The sequence below is a fragment of the Amphiura filiformis genome, chromosome 14 (genome assembly GCF_039555335.1).
Source record: "Amphiura filiformis chromosome 14, Afil_fr2py, whole genome shotgun sequence".
In the NCBI taxonomy this organism is placed as follows: Eukaryota; Metazoa; Echinodermata; class Ophiuroidea; order Amphilepidida; family Amphiuridae; genus Amphiura; species Amphiura filiformis.
The window spans coordinates 39053160-39075368 of NC_092641.1; the positions used below are offsets into that span (position 1 = coordinate 39053160).

General features: G+C 36.3%; 1 protein-coding gene across 1 annotated transcript; it reads right to left on the minus strand.

The window, feature by feature from the left end:
- Positions 1-5387: 5387 nt before the first annotated feature.
- On the minus strand, positions 5388-21284 carry LOC140170065 (uncharacterized). The gene is made up of 4 exons (XM_072193386.1): positions 21062-21284; positions 16433-16498; positions 11139-11314; positions 5388-9974 (listed from the first exon to the last, which is right to left on the minus strand). The coding sequence occupies exons 1-4, from the start codon at positions 21063-21065 to the stop codon at positions 9864-9866; spliced, it is 357 nt and encodes a 118-aa protein (XP_072049487.1). The 5' UTR covers positions 21066-21284; the 3' UTR covers positions 5388-9863.
- Between the last annotated feature and the right edge of the window lie 925 nt (positions 21285-22209).

A 22209-nucleotide genomic window follows, 5' to 3' on the forward strand; every position in this document is an offset into this window, starting at 1 on the left:
ATTTTTAAACACGAAATAAAACAAAATTGACCGGGGGAGGAATTTACGGCTCATTCGCCGTAGACGGTCACATATATGCTTGTAGACGGAATTTTACGGTATATATTATACAGATGAACCTGATTACATAAAACTGCCAACTGGTTCATTCATTTTTTCAATGCATGTATATTATAAAGTTCTTATGATATACAAGGGTTGTTACAAGCAAAAGTTCAAAAAAGCAAAATTGCTTAGACATGGTTTAAACAATATATAATTTTCATTGCTAAACGAAATTGTTTGAGGAAATATTGTTGGCCAAGCCAACTGGCCAGGGAGATGGCCAACATCTGTTTTTGTGCATATTACCAGCAATTAGTAAATATTTATAGATTTGGGAGGTGATCTTGTCCTTATATCACAATGCAATGTTCCTTACACTGGCATGGACCTTGGCAATTCGGACATGGATATCGTGTTGAGCCATAGATTTAAAATCTATGGTTGAGCTTAATTGTTGTAGCATTTTTATCCAGATGTATTGTTTCCTATTTATACATTTTTAACGATGTTGGCCTAGAATTTGAACACAACTTTCTGCAAGTGTGCGGCAAGGGTTATCTGTGTTCTACTAGAATGCTAAAAACAATGCCATAGGCCTATCTCAAAGCAGTTGGCAGTTCAAAAAACGAAGGCGGAATGTCTTTTTTTTATTATTAATATTATACAGGGTATCCCAATAAAATCAGAACCCTCATTGCGCCCTCTTTTTCACCTATTTCTGAAAAGTTGATCAAATGTATTTTGGTATGTGAAGAAACCTTTTAAAAATCGTTAGCTTTAATAACTAAAACAATTATTTCAATCGGCTCAAAATTGTTGAAGATATGTAAGAAATGTACCTGATTTTCACTCTGTCCACGGATGAGGTTTGGCTACATCAAAAGATTAAAACGAAACACACGGTTAATGACATGGATAGATAATAGCATTAGGCTTTGGAACGCATTCACTATGAGCGAGGATCACCAGCTAGCCTCCATCATCTTCGCAACCGTATTACTGTTGCATTCGCAAGTATACGGCGCACAAGGAGGGTACGCAATGCAATTGATGCAATGAGGACCAGGGCTGAAACCTGTGTTCGTCAAGGAGGCAACCAGGTAGAGGGCAAAGCAGCCCCTTTCAGGCTACCCTTTATCCCAAAAAGAGAAAATGATAATTATGATATGTTGTGAATAAAAAGAAAGCAAGACACAACAAAGTAAGAAAGTAAGAAACATAATAAACCAAAACGGCCTAAATAACCAAGAAAAAATAAGTTTAATTGTATTAAGTATCGCAAGAGAAGTCCCATCCCTGATCCACTTTGCCGACAAGTTAATGACACTTCCCTAAATAAAGTTCGTTATTTTATTAAGTTTATCACCGAGGAATGCTTGATATGAATGCTTGGTAGGTGTATTCCTTTTCAATATTAATTTGAAGTAGCCAAACCTCATCCGTGGACAGAGTGAAAAACGGGTACATTTCTTTAAAAGAGCATATCTTCAAAGTTTTGAACCGATTGAAATATTTTTTCCGGTTTATTAACGCTAACGAATAAAGGTATATTTACATACCAAAATACATTTGATTAACTTTTCAGAAATAGGAGATAAATCGGGTGCAATGAGGGTTCTGTGTTTTTTTTTTTTGGGGGGGGGGGGAGACACCCTGTATATATATATAAATGATTTTTTTACCATTATCTGGGATCCACTCTTGAATTGGGTTATTCCAGTTGAAATACATACACCCCCTATGGAAGACATGATCTTAATCTGTAACACAGAGAGCGTAAATTTTAAATGGAGTCACCCATTGTGGTAGCCTCATCTGAAATTCGCACTCCCTGTGTAGTAGATTAAGGTCATATCTTCCACTAGGGGGTGTATGATTTCAACTGGAATAACATGCCAAGTACAAAAGGTTGGTTGACCGAGGGTTCGTTAGTTTTAAAGTTCACCAGTCAGAAGTGCAAAAGTTAGATACAAGTTTTGATGATCTGGTAAATAAGGAAATGAGGTTCAATGTCCAAAATGCGAATCAGATTATATTTTCTAAGCATTAAAGGGGCATAGCCCGATCACTAATAGCTTCATCCTCAGAACCCCAGATTTTACCGGAAGTGGTATAAATTTTGGTAGCAGAAGAACAAAACTATTTTTCTCATTCACCCTGTGAATTTTCAGGGCTCAAAGATATCTAGTTTGAATGTTATTAATTAAAAGGTGCTTCTTTTTTGTCGACCAGTTAATTAATACACAGTGTTCTTATGGGGCTAGAAAATTATATTTTTAGCTCTTATATCAAGATGAATAGAAACACTGGTACTTCACAGATGGTGGTAAAGGTCATTCAATCAAGAAGAAAACTTCATATAGTTAAATCAGGTCACCCCCTTTAAGTGTTAGGATTTATATTATATAAAACACTATCCAACTAGCAAAACATAGGGCTGATAAACCTTCAGACTTTCTGAGTGAGACCTTTTGACTAACATAGTAACATGTCTGACAAACATTCAATCTTACTGTATTTGCCATAATGTATTTATTTACACAAGTTATATCCAAGCATATAAATTTCATTTCAATTTATACTCTTAACTCAAGGTACCAGTATATATATATTAGTATCTTCATACAAATTCATTCAATATGCTATATACACAATAGAGCAGGAAAATTCATTTAAAGATTGAATATCGACCTAATGATGCTTAAAAGGGCATTTCGTGATCCACAGCCTCATCCCCCCACTTTTCTCAAAAAAAGTTGAGACTTTTATATCACTGGATACCTCTGGCTATATAATGTTTATGTACAAAATATTTCTTGCAGATTAATTCGTTTAGCAAAGATATCGTGAAATTTGAATTTCGTTCTGGTGCACCAGAACGAAATTACAACACATTGTCTATGGAGCAGTGTAATACACATAATCATGCATAACTCGCATAAACGCAAAATCGGAATCAACTGAAATTTTGGAAATAAGCTTTTTTCGTGGATATCTACTGAAAAATGACAAAAAGAGGATAATAGGATCACGAAATACTCCTTTAAGTGTTTTATTTATTCAACTAGCAAAACATAGGGCTGATAAACCTTCAGACTTCAAGTTTCTGAATGAGACCTTTTGACTAACATAGTAACATGGCTAACAAACATTCAATATTACTGTATTTGCCATAATGTATTTATTTACAAGTCATATCCAAGCATATAAATTTCATTTTCATTTTTATACTCTTAACTCAAGGTACCAGTATATATATATTAGTATCTTCATACAAATTCAATATGCTATATACACAACAGAGCAGGAAAATTCATTTAAAGATTGAATATCGACCTAACAATGCTTATTAATAGGAATAATTAAAATATTAAAGTTTGAAACTTAAGAAAGCCTGCAACTCTCGAGTCAGATCTGCGGTACATGTAGACATAATAGCTCAGACCTATTCCTTTATTATTCTTATCCTTTTTTTGGACCCCCTACAAAATATATAAATTCAATCAATTTTTTTGAACAAAAAAAAAGGGAATTTTGAAAAAATAAGGCTGCATATATGAGAATGGGATAGTTTGTGTTTCGATACACAATTTTGGTAACATTTTTATTTTTTTGCCTTTGCCAAAAACTATGAAATAATAGTAGTAACTGTCAGGAAATGTTTTCTGGTAATTTTAAGCCGAAATAATGAGGGAAAATGAATGAAAACCCACTTACTATCTTGGCTGGGGGAATGGACGCTTAACTGTGGAACTTAATGAGGTATTTAATGTTGGCATAAATTCAAAATTGCTTTGTTGTCCTATTACAAAATAATACTAAAAAAAATAAGATTTGAAAAAAAAAATCGACTTTGCATAAAGAGGTTGTCCATGGCTTTAAAGTAGCATGTTTCTATTGAATGCGGATGGCCATGGACAAAGAGTACCAACTCAAAATTGCCTTTGGGGCAACACTATGTAAATCCGACATATTGGTTTGTTGTTCATAGAGGGCAAATAGTGTGCCTCCAGCATTTGTCAGCTTAAGCCCAAAATAGAATGATAATTTGCATCTTTAAGCTTAAACATTACAAAGGCTTGCACATGCAGTGTTTAGTGCTTGTTTTTTTGTTTTTTGCATTACATAATACACACATAATTTTGAATCAAAGTTTGCTGGGTATGGAGCAAAATAATGTGGAAGTACACTATTTTGCCCTCCAAGAGCTACACACAATAATGGTGGAGTTGGTACTCTCCGGTTCTATCTCATTGGTCTTGGCAAGTCACAGACAAGATTTTGGTAAGACGGATGACGCACATGTTACTGGCTGTTTTCAGTGTTATGCTCATTTGTCAAAAAAGCAGCACATGTTTAACTTCATGAGGGAACAACCCAAAAGTTTGATAATGTCTCATAAACAAAAGTGCTTTCATTAGGAGGCTGCCCCCTCCCTGTAACACTTGTGTGAAATATTGAAAACTCTAACCTCAAAATATCAACTTGACTGATATTTTAAACAATTTTCTACAAACGAAATCACTTTTTGCCCCTCCCCACGAAAGGACTTTTATTTATAGGATGTCATCAAACTCTTGCTTTGTTCCGTAAGATCAAATATATGGCTTGATCTTTACTCGCCACGAACATGAATCTTAAATAATTATATGTCAAAGCAAAGTAAATTCTGTGTTTTCAGTTAACGTTAACCAGTGTGCCACACTGATGCTCTTTTTGGCCTTTTTGTGTCTTTATTTAGGGTTTAAGACAATGATTTAAGAAAATTAAAGTTGTGGAAATAAGCATGATAAGGAATAATGGAAAACTTGCCTCACTTGTTTTCTAAACATATGTGATGGGGAAACAAGTGCAGTGATTTATAGTGTGCCACGCACAGGCACAATGCCTAGACATTGATCCACAAGCCTCAGCACGTACACTTTACAGGAAACTCAGAACTGACTTTCATTTGGGATGGCCACCTGTTTAAGGGGGTACTACACCCCTCGATAAATTTGTGTCTATTTTTGCATTTTTCTCAAAAACTAATAACACAGTGGTAACAAAATTTGTGTATATTATAGGGGCAAGGAATCCAATTACTACACTGGATATTTCAGTGACCCAAGACAAGCGGCGTTATTTATGATAAGAAATAAGGTACAAGTAGGATGTACCTCATTTCTAATCATAAATAACGAACCGCTTGTCTTGAATCACTGAAATTTCAGTGAAGTAATTGGATTCCTTGCCCCAATAATATACATAACTTTTGTTACCAGTGTGTTATTATTTTTTGATAATAATGCAAAAATAGTCACAAATTTACTACAGGGGTGTAGTACCACCTTAAGACAAGAAACATTCTCAATAGAAATACACTATACATGATATTTAATAATTATAAAAATAAAAATCTAAAACTTACACATGTACTTTATATAATCTTGCATGACATTACAAAATATGACAATGGACTATTCCAGTTGAAATCCCTACACCCACTATGGAAGACATGACCTTAATCTCCCACACAAGGGGTGTGGATTTCAAATGGAGTCATCCATTCAGGTAACCCCATTCAAAATTCACACTCACTGTGTGGAAGATTAATGTCATGTCTTCCATAAGTTATGCTGGTTTTATACTTTCCGATAATATATCAATCACTCCAGGGTAGATTGCTAGGAGCTGAATTCAAGTCAACTCGGGAGTGGCCGTGCTGCTCTGATGTACGAGAGCAGGAAAATATTTTGGCGGTGCTGAGCGGCAACATTGGCTTTCATAGTCAATTAAGTCATGCTGCTACTCCGCTTGCAGAAAAGTACAAGCAGCATGATGAAGCACCACTGCAAGCACCCGAAAGTATGAAACCAGCATATGAGGTGTGTAAGGATTTAAATTACAAAGTAATACTATTTGTGTATTTCAAAAACATTTCCCACTAAACATTATTATAATACTGTCATTTCTAGCTACATGCTGTCCTTTCTAGCTAAATACTGCCATTTCTAGCTAAATACTGTCATAATCATAAATGCTTTGCCAAATACTTCAATACTGATAAAATAAAAATCCATGACTTAATCTCCTACACAACGGGTGAGGATTTAAAATGGAATCCGGTAACCCCATTTGAAATTCACACTCCCTGTGTGGGATATTAAAGTCATATTGGGGTGTATGGATTTCAACCGGAATAGCACAATAGGCACCTGCAGAATTACAGCAATTATTACAAAGAAATACTATAAATTTGTTTCAAATACAATTTCCACTGTAAATTAGTACAATACTGTCATTTCTAGCTAAATAATTAAATATTGACAAAAATAAAGTCTTTTTTAGAATCAATACTTTAAACATTGCATACATCAAACGCACCAATTATTCAAGCTAAGTATTTATTACTGCATATTTACATCATTTTATACTCAGAATTTCCTTAAATATACATTTTATTTTTCATGATTTGTTCTTAAACAGAGTTGGATAAGTTCAATAGTTCAAAATAGTACAAAAAAAAATTTCTGTCTTTTTAAAACAAAGCTTTCCAAATGTTACAGAGCAATTAAAAGTTTTCACTCTGAAGAAGTTCTGACAACAGTAATCACTGAAACAGTAAAATATGCATGGGCCCAATCTCTTTATTGATCTTTTTGGTAATTCCCATAAGCCATTGCGAGTAGACCTGAGATATTGTAATTTGACATCAAGCCGACTTGCAATGTGAAATAACGATGTTCGCTAAACGATGTGCGCATCAGTGCAGATCAGCGTGATGTCAAATGATGACATCACAGGTCTACCTGCAAAGGCTTATGGGATTTACCAAAAATCCAAATCTTAAGTAAAATGCAATGATCTGCAAAAACTAGACACTACCTTATTACATGGGAAGCCAATGCTTCAAATTCACATGCCCAAATTTAACTAGTCCGGCCCGGCAGATAGACGCTTGGGTCCAGACAGGACCAGGCTCAGGCACATTGCTCAAGCCAAGCTTAAAACCTAAGGTGACCATACACCTCTAATGTGTGTAATGTGCTGTAATGTTGGCATTTTCACTTTTTGAGAAAATGGACAATCAACATTTTTCTCAAAATAAGCTTTACATTAATATACAATGTATCACATCATCACCCTCATAACAAAACTCAAAATTGCAAATGAGAAACTTTTGTTATGATGGTGATGACATGTTCCTTTTGCTTGTTAGCAAGGTAGTAACAATCAGTAATAGAGTTTGGAAATCCTCTGTTTTTTTTTTTTTTTTTTGAGGTTCAATGGACCATATCTCAAAACAAGCTCAGCCAACTTTACAGCCCATTTGAGGTGGATGCTCAAAACTTGGTAAACACCACGGAGGAAGCCCCTGTTATAAATTTTTGTTTGAAAAATGTCCCATCTTCCTAGCACCTAAAATGTTAAAAAGTGCCCAATTGGGTGCCATATCCAAACTTGGTGGCACCATGCATGTAGAAGCTCTTGTTATAAGCTTATAAGCTCTTAATTGATGTCTCTCATCTGTATACAATCTAAAATAATAAAATAAAAATGTGCCCAATTGGATGCCAAATCCCAAAACTTGCCGACTACCGCGTGGAAGCCCCATGTGGAAGCCATTGCTATATAAGCTTTCATTTGATAAAGGTTTCATCCTCATATCACCTTAAACAAAAAAAGTGTGCAGTTGGGTGCTAAATCCAAAACTTAGTGACCACCATTTGGATGCCCTTGTCATAAGCTTTCATGTATCATCCTCATAGCAACTAAAAAAACCCCACCCAAATGGGCACAAAATCCAAAAGTGTGTGACTACCAAGTTGTTTTACAAAGTAAAAAGCAGCATCTGCATGCAATCATCAAAAATAGAATGTTTTACTTGTGATACTACTGGGGGGAGGCAAACCTGATGGAAGTAAATCTCATAATAACAAGAGATATTTGGAATGTCTTCACATTCACACTAGTCACGATGTGCTATTACAGTCAAAATCCATACACCCTATGGAAGGCAACCTTAATCTCTCACATAGAAAGTATAGATTTTCAAATGAGTTACCTGAATAGGTGACTCCATTTTGAAATCTTCACCCCTGTTTCAGAGATTAAGGTCATACATGTCTTCCATTGGGGAATGTATGGATTTCATCTGGAATAGCCCAATGTCAGAACAAAAAAAACAGAGGTAAATGTATGCAAAAACATAGAACTTGTTTAAAATTGAGCAAGTGTTCACACTGTTCAATCAAGAATTATATAAATCAAGTCCTGAACAATGATGACTAAAGACAATAACATTGTATGTTACAATTTTTTTCTTCATGCAAGATAGAAAAGTTAACCTCAACCATGGCATAAAAGGAAGTAAATTGTTAGTAAATTAATTAAAAATTGCACCCTTACACAATTTTATGGCTGACTAATGGGCAGATAATTTCACATACAGCCCTTTACAAGATACAATGTGTCATAATCGGTACCGTAACTAAGGTTACTTTTGGTCCTTTCAGTGTAACTTCAGACCATTAATGCACCCCAAAATATTTTGTTGACAAATTATCAGAAAAGTTTTTATTTCAGATAAGCACTTGCCCAGTGGCACATTGGAGAGTTACAAAAGCAGGTGGTAAGTTGTAACATGCGGTTACTTGCCCGGGAGGGCTAACAATTGCACCTCCATTGGGCCAATGGAAATGAATCATAAGTGTCCAATTGCCCGCTATTTTTACCAAAATGTTCATTATTTTGAATAACGTGCACTTTTTCTTGTTAACGATTTGGAATAGCTGTACCAAACTTAACAGGAAAACCTGTCTTATTCGTCTGATGATTTTTACAGTTTGAACTTGACAGACATTTGGCTTAATAATGGAACTATTGGTAGTATTCCCTTGTCATATTCTGGATTTGCTTTGAGCAGAATTGGCATTATACAAAAGTATTAACAATCTTGCATGACTTAATTGTAACTACTTTCAGATATAATGAAAGCATGTTTTAAGCAAATGCAACACCTTGGACTGATGCAATATGAAGTTTTACATAATAATGATTAGGGTTGGTATATATTCTTTTGTGCAGTAAAAAAACCCAGTTTACCTGTGAACTTAAAAATACGAGTTGATTGGTGGCGAAAAACACCACAATGGGGACTCCACATGGAAAGCAGGCTCTGTATCAATGCGCATTCAATCCTGGGATGCGGATCAATGTGATCTCCTTTTGTTCGAGACAGTGTTCGCAGATTGCATCGTACCATGAGCACTCTGCACACACACAACACAAGCACTCTGTACGCACACGCACTGTAAAGCGCTGTAATACATTTACAAAAATCATGCTCAGTATGTGAAAAATTCCCGGATGCGGATCTGAGTGCTGTGAAAACACTTGTTATTATTGATGTGGATCCCATGAATGCACATTGATGCGAAACTCAATCTCGTGTGAAGTCACCAATTTTTTTTTTCCTGATGGGTCAGTGCATTTTACAAATAACCCAATCTGGGCCCAATGGCAAGTTGATAGAAAAGTTGTGAAAGCCCTGCTTAATAACATGCAACATGTTTATCAAACAATTTTCAAGACACCATTTCAGAAATGTATACAAAGAGTATAAAATTACAAAAAAAATCTACCTACATTTCATTTGATATATTTCTTTTACATACTCCATATAAATGTAACACATAGCACAAGTAATACCATCAAATTAACATAACTAATTGTTGAAGTAGTTGCCCCGTTACACCTATCTTTTGAACAGTAACACGTGGTCCCATCTACTGATTCACTAGCACCAATGAGACTCAATGCTTTGAAGACTGTTCCTATGGCATCATTGGGGATTTCTTCTGCCTTGAAGCAACCATTTTGTGGGACTGCATTCCTGTCAAACACTGCACAGGCTCGGTAGTTTCCAGTGGCTGTTTGTGGATCAACTGAAGAAATAAACAAAATAGATAGATAGCTTATTAGACAAGTAATAAGTCACTCAATCAATCATTAAAGTCTTGGATTTTGAAACAAAAGATTCAGTTGGGGATCTAACAGGGCCTAGTTTACACCCTCCCCTTTTGGGATTTAATGACACCTATATTTTTGAAGTGCTAAGGGTTTGTTCTACTACCAGTTTTGACATGTTCCCAACATTTCCATTGAAATCAGAGTGTTTTTTTTCACTTTTGACCCCTGTGTGGCCCAAAAAACTAACCCCTTAACAACTTTGACCTTTTTGCCTTAAACTCAAGTACTGTATGATATTTCAGATAGATTGGTGCCATGGGTGCGAGGTTTACGGGGTGGCTTTTGAAGACCATCTGAAGTCAAAGGTCATGGATGGGTCCAATTTTTAATCTTTGCCTAATTGGTCTTAAAACTTGGTCAAAAGACAGATGAGGATGTTAGAGATCCTTGAAATAGGTTACTGTGTAATTTCAGGGTTGTTGATTTTTTTGATTTAAATCAGATTTTTTTTATTTAAATCGATTTTTTAATATTTTTTTCATTCCAAGAACCACTATACCCCATGACAAAGTCAAAAGGGTACCAGTGGAATGCTAGTCACATGCACAATCCTATCAGGTAGTTACAAAAAAATCAGATCATGTTTTTACATGTGAAAATTTCAAAGAAAAAATTTGGTAAAATCACAGGGAAAAACCTGCTGAATTCTGCACCTTGATTGTATCCAAAAGTTGTAGAATCATTAGGAATGAAGTAAATCAGTCAATTTAAGAAAGAAAATAACTTACATTTATCAAAAATGGTAAAAAATGGAAAAAGTTGATTTAAATCAGTGATTAAAAAAAAATTGAGTGATTTAAATCAATGATTTAAATCAGTGTGATTAAATCAAACAACCCTGTGTAATTTACTTGTTGAGAGAGAAATTGGACGGTGGTCTCTAGCCATGTTAGAGTTAATAAAAAAGGTAGCCTTTTGGTATACGACAGTATGTGAAGCAGACGACGGCATGTACCGTCTTTTTACTTTAGGAGAAGAATGATAAAGAATCTAGCAAGTCAAAAAGCAGTATTTGCTTAGTTATTTATTAATTAACATGGACTGCCTTTTAACTTTTGCAATCAATATAATTTACTCACACAGTGGTGGGTCAATTGTGACAGAGCCTTTGAAGCTCTGGCATTTACCAACTTGCCTTCAGGTATCTGACAGGGTTCAGTCCCTACTTTAGTCTTATCAAATGTTACACAGGCTTCATCGTAATTTGAATTGCTAACACCCAGAGAGTTGCATGAATAGCACTCTAGACCCGACACTGTGGAAAAAAAGAACAGAAAAGAAAATATAAAATAAAATTAATAAGTATTAGGTTGTCTACAGGTCTACTAAGAATCATGGTACTTTTATCATTACTAATAATATTTTCCAAAGATTTAGTATGTTGCTTTTCATGAAATAACCCAGGGAAATAACATTATATTTCAGCCAGCTTTAAGCATATGTGGTTGAATCCCATTTCAAAATTAAAAACAGGTTAAGTTGTTACAAAAAATCAAAAATATATCTCAATGTTTTTTAGCCCCAAATTTTAAATACAGGCTAATATGAGCTGCCGGAAATATCAATTTTCTTTATCTGTGTAATGCAAGTGCAGCACTATTATACATGTAGCATTGCATGCATACAAAGAAAATTGCTAACTCGGAGTGATTCTGCGCATATATGACTTGGGGTGATTGCATCATCACATATGATGCATGAATGTACAGTGGTTTCCTTGTGTCAACTTTTCTTTGTAACATTTCTGCCTAAGGGTTTAGCATGTAGATTTTCTGGTCACTTACAGAAAACAAACTGATCTTTTTTCTTGCCTATTTATTTGTTGAAGCAGATAATTTTCTTAGACTGCAGCATAGTGCATACAATTACAAACGTGTGTCAAAAACCGCAAATTGTCAAGGACTGCCATAATAGAACATGTACCAGCTTTTGCAGCTGCTACTAATAAGTAGGGGAGATTGGGGTTAATTGAAACATTTTTCACAAAATCGTCTTTTTAACGCAAACCGATTACTTTCAAGAAACACTAACCATATCAGTATAAACATATACATACATGCTACAAATACAGCCTTAAACTTTATTGGACCTGCTTATGATTATTCATATAATCCAATTTGAAAATTTGAAAAAAAAGTGTTTCAACTAACCCCACCCCTGGGGTAAGTTGAAACATAGGGTGGGGTTAGTTGAAACACGGCTGGTAAAAATGTCAAAATTATTATTATTGTGTTGTTAGGGTTATACTTCCCTTGAAGGCACCCTTTATACAATCAGTGTGAAAAAAATGAATAAATAAATATGTGGGAGTGCAGGTCAATACTTTGGACACAAGGTGACGAGTGTCACCATGGACCAAAATATGAGAAGCCTAAAATATTATAAAATGTACTTTCTGTGTGCACTTTTTGCTTGTATTATTGCTTTTTAACCATATTAAAGCAATATTGAAGAAATGGTAAACATGTTACAAATTTTTTAAAAGTCAAATTTTTAACCATATTTTTCTATGCGATTTTCACGTGCCAACTAACCCCACCTCAAAAGTTTCAACTAACCCCGATGCCTATTTTTACATTTCAAAGTTCATTACACAAAATAAGAAATACAATAAAACTTTTATTTAACATTATTCTGGGACTTACTACTAGTGCTTATGATACTCAAAAAATAATCCCATGAATCTTCAAACAACATGGAGATAACGCATCTTTTCTGAGGGGTATAAAAATTAGTCAGTAAGTCAAAAAACAGATATTCCTTTCCCAAGCCAACACTGGTGGGGCATCAGTGCTGTTGCTAATTTGGTGGATGACCCTTACTAATACCTATTCCTCACGGAAACCTGGCTCCGTTCTGATGATCGTGTCATCACTGGGCTAATGTGTCCTCCTGGTTACTCATTTGTGGGTGTACCCCGTAACTCTGTCCATCGCGGTGGAGGAACTGCCTGTGTTTTCAAGAGCCAACTGAGTCTCGAACTCTGCGAAGAGAAACTACCTAAAAGTGACACTTTTGAACATTCATTATTTTATATGAAGAACCAGAACCTTTACTTTGTTGTTGTGTATAGATCATCATCTTTAAAGCAAATGCCTCAATACTTTCATGATTTTGAGATATTTCTCAATGCAGTTGACCTCCTTCCTGGACGATCAGTGGTATTGGGCGACTTCAATATCCATATGGACATGCCCGATGAAAGCGACACCAAATCTATGCTTGCTATCCTTGAGTCTCTTAGTTTCGAGCAACTTGTTGATGAGCCCACTCATGTTAAGGGACACACTTTGGATTTGGTTATTGTTAAAGAGAATGATCATGTTGTCAAGCCATATGACATCCACCCTGTTCATGTTTCTGATCATTTTCTCATACTTTGTGACATTGATTTTAAGAAGCAGTCAATTGTCAGAGCCACCAATGTGTACAAAGCGCGTAATTTCCGCAATATTGATCCTGTTGCTTTTGAGGAAGACCTTGTGTTCAAGCTCAATACCACTGATGATTCCATGGATGAGGCACATGTAGACCATGTCCAGTTTTATAACAAAACCTGTAGCCAAGTACTTGAGACCCATGCACCTGCCAAAGAAAAACCATGTACCGTTCGCATCAAACCTGAATGGTTTAATCAAACTGTTCAGGATGCGCGACGCTTACGTAGGCGGAGTGAACGGCGCTGGCGTAAAACAAGGACTGAAGTGGATCGTCAAGCCTATATTGATTCCCAGAGGGAAGCTGCAACAACCATTAGCAAAGAGAAAGCATCTTTTTATAATGAAAGGCTACTCAATTGTAACACTAAGGACATGTATAAGACTATAAATGCTCTTTTGAATAAGACCTCACGTGACCTTCCTGATAGTAGCTCTCCAGCTACATTAGCTAATGATTTCTGTAAATATTTCATTGGTAAAGTAGAAAGAATTCGTGCTGATGTTGATGCTGTCCATGCTACCTCTTCAAACACCACTTCTCAATGTTCTACATCTAGCACATTGCAATGCTCGTTTGACAAATTTGAAGTTGTGTCTGAAGAAGAGTTATCTAAAATAATAACGCCATGGACCTCCAAGTCATGTGACCTAGACCCCCTCCCGACCTGGTTGTTAAAGAAACATATCCATATCTTTCTCCCTATTCTTACTAAGATCGTCAATAACTCCCTCCTTTCTGGCTGCTTTCCTGCTGAACTACGTAGGGCTACCATCACGCCTGTGCTAAAAAAGGTGTCCCTTGACAAACAGCAGCTCTCGAACTACCGGCCTGTCTCCAATCTGGCCTTTGTTGGTAAACTGATTGAGAAGGTTGTCAGTGTTCAGCTCACCGAGTATGTTGAGTGCAATAAACTGGCTGAGCCTTTGCAGTCTGCGTTTCGGGCTGCGCAAAGCACCGGGACAGCACTCTTGGCTGTTCATAATACCATCCTCAGAGCTATTGATGACAACAGGGCTGTCTTTGTGGTGTTACTGGACTTGACTGTTGCATTTGATACGGTGGATCACCGTATTCTGTTGCAGCGGTTGAGCCAAGAATTTGGCATCATTGGTGATGCCCATAGAGTGTTCCAGTCCTACCTTGAAAATCGCAGTAGTCAGGTCTTTGTGAAGGGATGCTATTCTGATAGGGTTCATCTGCCTTATGGTGTCCCCCAGGGATCGGTCATTGGCCCGATATTGTTCACCTATTACACTCATGCCATCGGGAACATTATTCGTAATCATGGCCTCCAATATCACCTCTATGCTGATGATGATCAGCTGATTATCACCTTTAATCCTGCCATCCCGGTGATGCAGCTTGTGCCTTGTTCAAACTTTCCAACTGCATCCATGAGCTACAAACTTGGCTCACCAGTAACAAGCTCAAGCTCAATATGGCGAAGACTGAGTTTTTACTGCCTCTTCTGATTATCACTACATTAATCTCAAGCATCTCACCCTTTATTTGGATGGGTTGGAGATCTCTGTATCTTCATCCATAAAGAATTAAGGGGTCATTTTTGACCATGACATGAAGATGTCCAGTTATGTTGCACATTTGTCCAAAACTTTGAACTGGCAGATTGGTAATATTTGGAGGATTAGGCGATTCCTAAGTTTTGATGCGTGTACCAATGCGGTTAGGACTCTTGTCCTGTCCAAGATTGATTACTGCTCCTCCTTGCTTAATGGCATCTCCCAGAAAAACCTCACCCGCCTACAGCTTCTCCAGAACAAGTGCGCCAGACTCATTTTCAGAGAACCAAAATATACGATACTTCTCCTTTGCTTCATAGTCTGCACTGGCTTCCAGTTGCTAAACGTGTCCAGTTCCGCACTCTCGTCCATGTTTATAAGGTTCTTGCTTCATCTACACCTGAATACCTGTCGCCCATCCTTCACACCCGTCATTCTGGGTACTCTTTGCTCTACTGCTGCCACTTGTCTTTCCATTCCAAGATCCCACAAGTTGGCTGGTGACAGAGCATTTTCCATCATTGCCCCTGTTCTATGGAATGGCTTGCCTTCCCACATTCGTGACTCTCCCAATGTCCAAACTTTCAAAAAGAACCTAAAAACTCACCTTTTCACCTAATGTTTCCTCCCTCTTGCATTTTTCCTTTTCCATAGCGCTTTGTTTCTTCATTTAAAAAGCGCTCTCTAAATCTGTGTATTATTATTATTATTATTATTATTATTACTAGGTGCCAGTATTTTACCAAATTAATTTTTTGTGTCAGAAAAAAATACAATGTTTCAACTTACCCCGCGTTCCAACTAACCCCAATCTCCCCTACTGTTATTGGATATTATAATCATTATCAATTTGTCATCAGTACCGGTATTAATTAACATTATTATTATTATTATTTCGTTTTTGTAACTAATTTACATGTATTTTATATATGTGACCCCTCGGCACAACTGAGCCGGATGTCGCCAGTGCCACTATTGAGATATGCTCCATCGAACTTAACAATAAACAATAGGAAACAAAGGATTTATTGACTGTTTTATTGATTTTTCACTACTTAAATGTCAAGTACTATAGACATGATATACATCATTTTAAAGCTAATTTCAAGCAGAATATTTTGGTTGAATATCTCAAAAATGATGATTGGCGACTTCAGGGCTCAGTTGTGCCGAGGGGTCACATATTTCATTTTTGTATAAAAATTATGAAAATTGACTGTGCATTCAGGAAAGAAAAGCATACTGTGTTTGGACTTTCTTTCCTGAATTACCATGCTTACTTGTATTATTTATTATTCTTTTGCAATGTTTGTATCAATGGCAATTCTAAAATAGTATAGTACATTTGTACAAGTCTCTAATAAAATCAGAATTGACTTCATAATCTCAAGCTGGTTACCAATAAAACTTACCTGTGACTAAGTATGTGAGAAAACCAGTCAGGAAGAACAGCATGGTACTACAACACCTCAGTTGGTCTGCAAAAACAATTAATATAATACATGAATAGGTTAAAAACTATATACAGCATAACGCTCACTACAGAATCCTAAAGGTTACATAAATCAGGACAATGTGAACTGTATACTAAAATCAGGACAATGTGAACTGTATACTAAAAGCACATAATGTACCTTACGTACATCGCTTAAAATGATTTTATTTCCATTTGCTTTGGTTTTTAATGTTTTTTTTTTTTCATATGACATTCAATTAATTTATCATTTATTCATCATCAGTAAAAATGATGCTCATTATACAAGTAGTATAGTCATATGGCTAGAATATCAAACATGGATATAAGGATATTATGAATTGGTATATTGCACATGTAGTAAATTCCAATTTTCTTTAGTTTACCTCAGTTGTTCAGCTCAAAATTAAAAGGGGACATATCTGACAATAAAAGCCAACATTTTAAAGAAAAGAAATACTAATTTATCTATTTTTTTTATGGAAATGTTACACAATGGCTTTAAGAATGGTAAATGCTACATATAAAATGTTATGGTATCAATACAAAGGTCTTATCAAAAGCTTTAAATTGATAGGTAATTTGTCTTAGAAGTAGGTGACACCATTGACTTAAAAATATTCATAATTAGCACAAAAAATCTCCCACAAAAGTACAAAAAAAAGTACTGCTCTATCTACCTTTTGGTGTACCCAGTTTAAAATGCATGGCCATATACATGATTTTGGCCACCCTTTATATTTTTGTAAGGGATGATGAAGACTGTTGTTTGTTTTTTACTGAAACTAGAAAAATCATTCCCCAGAGTAGGACAGTGCAAATAAACATCGAAAAAAAAAAACTCAGTGCATCCGGCCGGATTCGAACCGGCGACCTTCATATTACTAGCACGACGCTCTAACTAACTGAGCTAAAGAGGCACCTTGGAGAAGAGCGGAAGATATTCTATAGGTATTAGATTCGAATGATGTTCATTGCATTCCTAGCGGAAGGCACAAGAACTGCATATTTATATCAAATACACGAAGTCACATTACTGAAAATTATTATTCTTTAAGTTCTCTGGGTATGAACAAATTTTAATCTTTCACCAGAGTAGGCCAGTGCACATTAAAAAAACCCAGTGCATTCGGCCGGATTTGAACCGTCGACCTTCGTATTACTAGCACGACGCTCTAACCATGAGCTAAAGAGGCACGTTGGAGAAGAGCAGAAGATAGTCAGTCAGTAAGTAAGTAACATAGCCTACACTAATATAGGCTGATACCATTTCATGGTTCAGCAAAATGTGCACACAAAGTTCAAAAACATAAAAAGAATGCCATTTTGGATTCCAAGTGGAATTTCCTCTCTGTTTATGTACATGGTTTGAAAAAGTGAGGAATTTGGGAAGCTCATGACCAGGAAATGTTGGTGTTTGGATGGAAATTCTGGAACCGTATTTTGAGGGAAAAATGCTATAAATTGTGGGAAATTTAGCTTGCTTCCCGGGAAATAAACATTTTTTCGAGCCCTGATATGTACATACTTTTCCTAAGATAGCATACATACACAGTTACTGAAATAATTAAATTCAAACTGAATTGAACTGAAAATGTGAATTTTCATGTCACATGAAAATCTACCAGTTCAAAACAGTGGCAGAATAAAAGTAATAATAATAATGTTGATTTACAGTTTAAAGTCTGTGACCCGATTGACAGCTTCATCCCCATTTTTATTCATCAAAACTAAGATTTTGGTATCGGAAGAAATTTCATAATTATACCTCAGTGATGTTTCATTAAAATGGTGTGAACAAAAACACGGAAAGTGTATCATATGGGGCATTATTAGGGACTGTTCACAAACACTTGTTAGGGGGGCAGGCCTGATGCAAAAAGGACCCTAAAAGTTTTGACCCTCCTAAGGGGGGGGGGGCTCTGAAAAATTGACCAAAAATTTTCCCAGGAAATTTGAGTTTATTATGCTTTTAAAACCTGGGGTTGACCTATAATTTTTATGTTAAATAAAAAAGGGGGGCCCTGAAATTTTTAAGATCTGAAAAGGGGGCCCCGAAAAATGGTTGTGATGAAATATTTTTGCATCAGGCCCCCCCCCTAACAAGTGTTTGTGAATGGTCCCTTATACACATTGTCTGCTTCTCATATCAAAACTGCTGTTTGGAATCGTATTGTTTTAATGGTAGGCCCCAATCTAGGATAGAAAATGGTAATGAAAAATCGGACTACGCCCAATGGCGTAACTAGGGGTGCGGGGGGGGGGGGAACGTACCCTTATGGGGCGACCAATGCAGTCAAAATGTTCACAGCACAAAATCAATTGAAAGAACATTTTAAGACTGATATTCAACTTCTAATAACTAAAATTAATTAGTGGTAGGCCTTTAATATAATTTGTGACCATCCAGCACAACTGAGCCCTGAAGTCGCCAATCATCATTTTGAGATATTAAAACAAAATATTCTGCTTGAAATTAGCTTTAAAATGATGTATATCATGTCCATAGTACTTGACATTTAAGTAGTGAAAAATCAATAAAACAGTCAATAAATCTTTTGTTTCCTATTGTTTATTGTTAAGTTCAATGGAGCATATAGTGGCACTGGCGACATCCGGGCTTAGTTGTGGAGGATGGTCACATTTGTCCAAAATTTTGCGTTCCAGGGGGTGGCATTATGTATCCTATATAGGCTTAGCCCTGGGCGCCACAACCCCTAGCTAGCCGCGTCTAAGATATTCTCAGGGGGGGGGGTAGGGGCGCCAATTTTGTTTCTTGCCCCGGATACTACCAACGCTTGTTACACCACTGACTACACCTCAGTCGCCTATATGTATCGTATCATTGAACATGCAATGCATGTTGTGGCTACAATCTACATGTGTCTGTAGTCCTGCAAGCAAGTGTGATGAACGCCCCAGGTGACAATGTGTAACACAGTTATGAAATTATGTGAATCAAAGTTCCAATTCCAACCATGGCAACTCACTCGTGATAGCCTACATGGCTAATATTTTCATTTTATTTTAATATTGTGTCCATGGAGCGCTCTTGCGATCGTGTTGTACTTTAAAATAGGCAACATAAGATCGCAGTCGAATCCCAAATGATATGATCAGAAAATTTTATTTCATGTCATGGATTTGACAAAACATATTGCATGGCATGTAAAGAAACCATGTGATATCATGATATAAAACAAATATTACATGCCGGAATGCCAATATTTGTGTAATAGTAAAAATATATCATTTGGTCAAATTTTGACTGATCTATCTAAAAGTCAAAATTTGACCTCATGATATATTTTGTATTATATCATCACTCATACATAAATTCTAGACAGTTCATTGGTTGATTACCATTTATCATTTTTACCATCACCCTCTCCATGTGATAGTCTTTATTATATCACTCATACATAAATTCTAGACAGTTCATTGGTTGAGCCTACCGTTTATCATTTTTACTATCACCCTCTCCGTGTGATAGTCTTTACCATCATGTGCTCTGCCGTAGTGCGCCTGCGCAAAGCCGTGCGCTGACTCTTGGACTCGCCGATTTAGTAATGGAGTGGACCCCAAAATGTAATGTACATGTATATCACGGCGAAACATGGTGTTATGTTGATGAAAAAATGTATTTCCTACCTTAAAAAGTATTTTAGTAATAGAATTTATGCATGAGTGATATAAAACAAATATTAACTGTCTTGAATTCGTGTAATGGTCGAAATATAATCACTCGGTGAAAGATGTATTGTTCCATTCCACTCGCCGTTCCGGCTCGTGGAATGGAACAATCCATCTTTCACCTCGTGATTATATTTCACCATCACACTCATAGACAGTTATAAATATTTGTATACCATCATAGTGCTCTGCCATAGTGCGCCTGCGCCAAGCCGTGCGCTGACTCTTGGACTCGCCGATTTAGTTATGGGGTGGACCCCAAAATGTGAAGTAGGCCCTATATCACGGCAAAACATATGGCACAGTCTGTTATGTTGATGAAAAAATGTATTTCCTACCTTAAATAGTATTTTAGTAATGGAATTTATGCATGAGTGATATAAAACAAATATTAACTGTCTTATATTTGTGTAATGATCGAAATATAATCACGCGGTGAAAGATGGATTGTTCCATTCCACTCGCCGTTCCGCTCGTGGAATGGAACAATCCATCTTTCACCTCGTGATTAATATTTCGACCATCACACTCATAGACAGTTAATATTTGTATACTATCACACTCATAGGCATGTAATATTTGTATACTAGCACTCATAGGCATGTATTTGTATACTAACATGACTACGCCAGTAACGGCTGCATGCAGTGAAACTGAAAGTCAAATGATAATATTACCATGGAAGTAGCAAGTTCATTCATGCCACTGCCAGCCAGCACAGAATACTTCCTTTCAAATAGCTAAATACGGTCCGGACGTTATCATCATCATTATTTATAATCTCATGATCATGTGATACTGGTAGTGATATAATGATAATACTGATAGTACGTATGTTAATACACAGAAGTGCAATGAATAGTATTAAGCTTACCCATATTTCATGTATTTCTCACAAACACACAGTACCGTACACTCGAAGTCGAAGACTTTATCACTTGATTGAACAGCAAACCAACGTATGAACTGATTTTCCGGATGAATGTTAATACTCGTGCACAATGTGGTGTTGCGACACAAAATTTATATTCAAGAAAATACCAAAACACTAGCAGAATGAGTCACAGAGAACGCCCATAATCATAATGATTGATTTTGGCATTTTGCCGTATTTCAAGACACGTGATCAATAAGTCATGTGACTTCGGAGACGGCGAAATGGGGGGTGGGCAAGTATCTTAAATCAGTCAGCTGTTGTCTGATGGGGAAAAGATTTGTTTTTATCCCAATTTGCCCATTATTACGTTCTCATAATCTTCCTTCCTATACTTTGTACAAAGTTGATGAGTCCAATGGAATCAACACTTTGGACTCAACTTCGACTGTAGGCCTATTGGATAGGCTCACTTATCCCCCAAAAATTTTGTTTTCAACAATTTTTTGATCAAAACTCATTTTTGACTTGCTCATTTTTGACCAAAAATCACATATTTGAACAGCAATCACATTTTTGACCAAAAATCACATTTTTGACCAAAAAAATCACATTTTTGACCAAAAAAATCACATTTTTGACAAAAAAAAATCAAATTTTTGACCAAAAATCACATTTTGATCAAAAATCACATTTTTGATTACAAATCATATTTTTGACCAAATGAGTTTAAAAATATTGGACTCGACGAACCAAGTCGAGTCCAATATTTTAAAACTCATAGCTCGACCAATAAATTTGTCCCGGGGGTGCCACTCATATACCATTGCATGTTGTCATCACTGACCAGAAACTTTTATTTTTCACCCAAAACACTGACATGCCCAAGGGCTGAAAGGTAACCCTTACCACTGACCTGCTATGAAAAAAGGATACCCAAATCACTGACCACAGCCATGGTGCAAACAAAGGTACCCATATCACTGACCTTACATCCCGGTCCCCGCACTCCGTGCATCCGCGGGTATTCATGCTTGTCGGTGAACTTTAAAAACACCCCCTTTTGCATCTCATTTCGCGAAGTTTTTAGGGGAAAATCACCCCTTCTTTTAGCGATTTCGGGAATTATTTGCCCTTCAAAAATACCC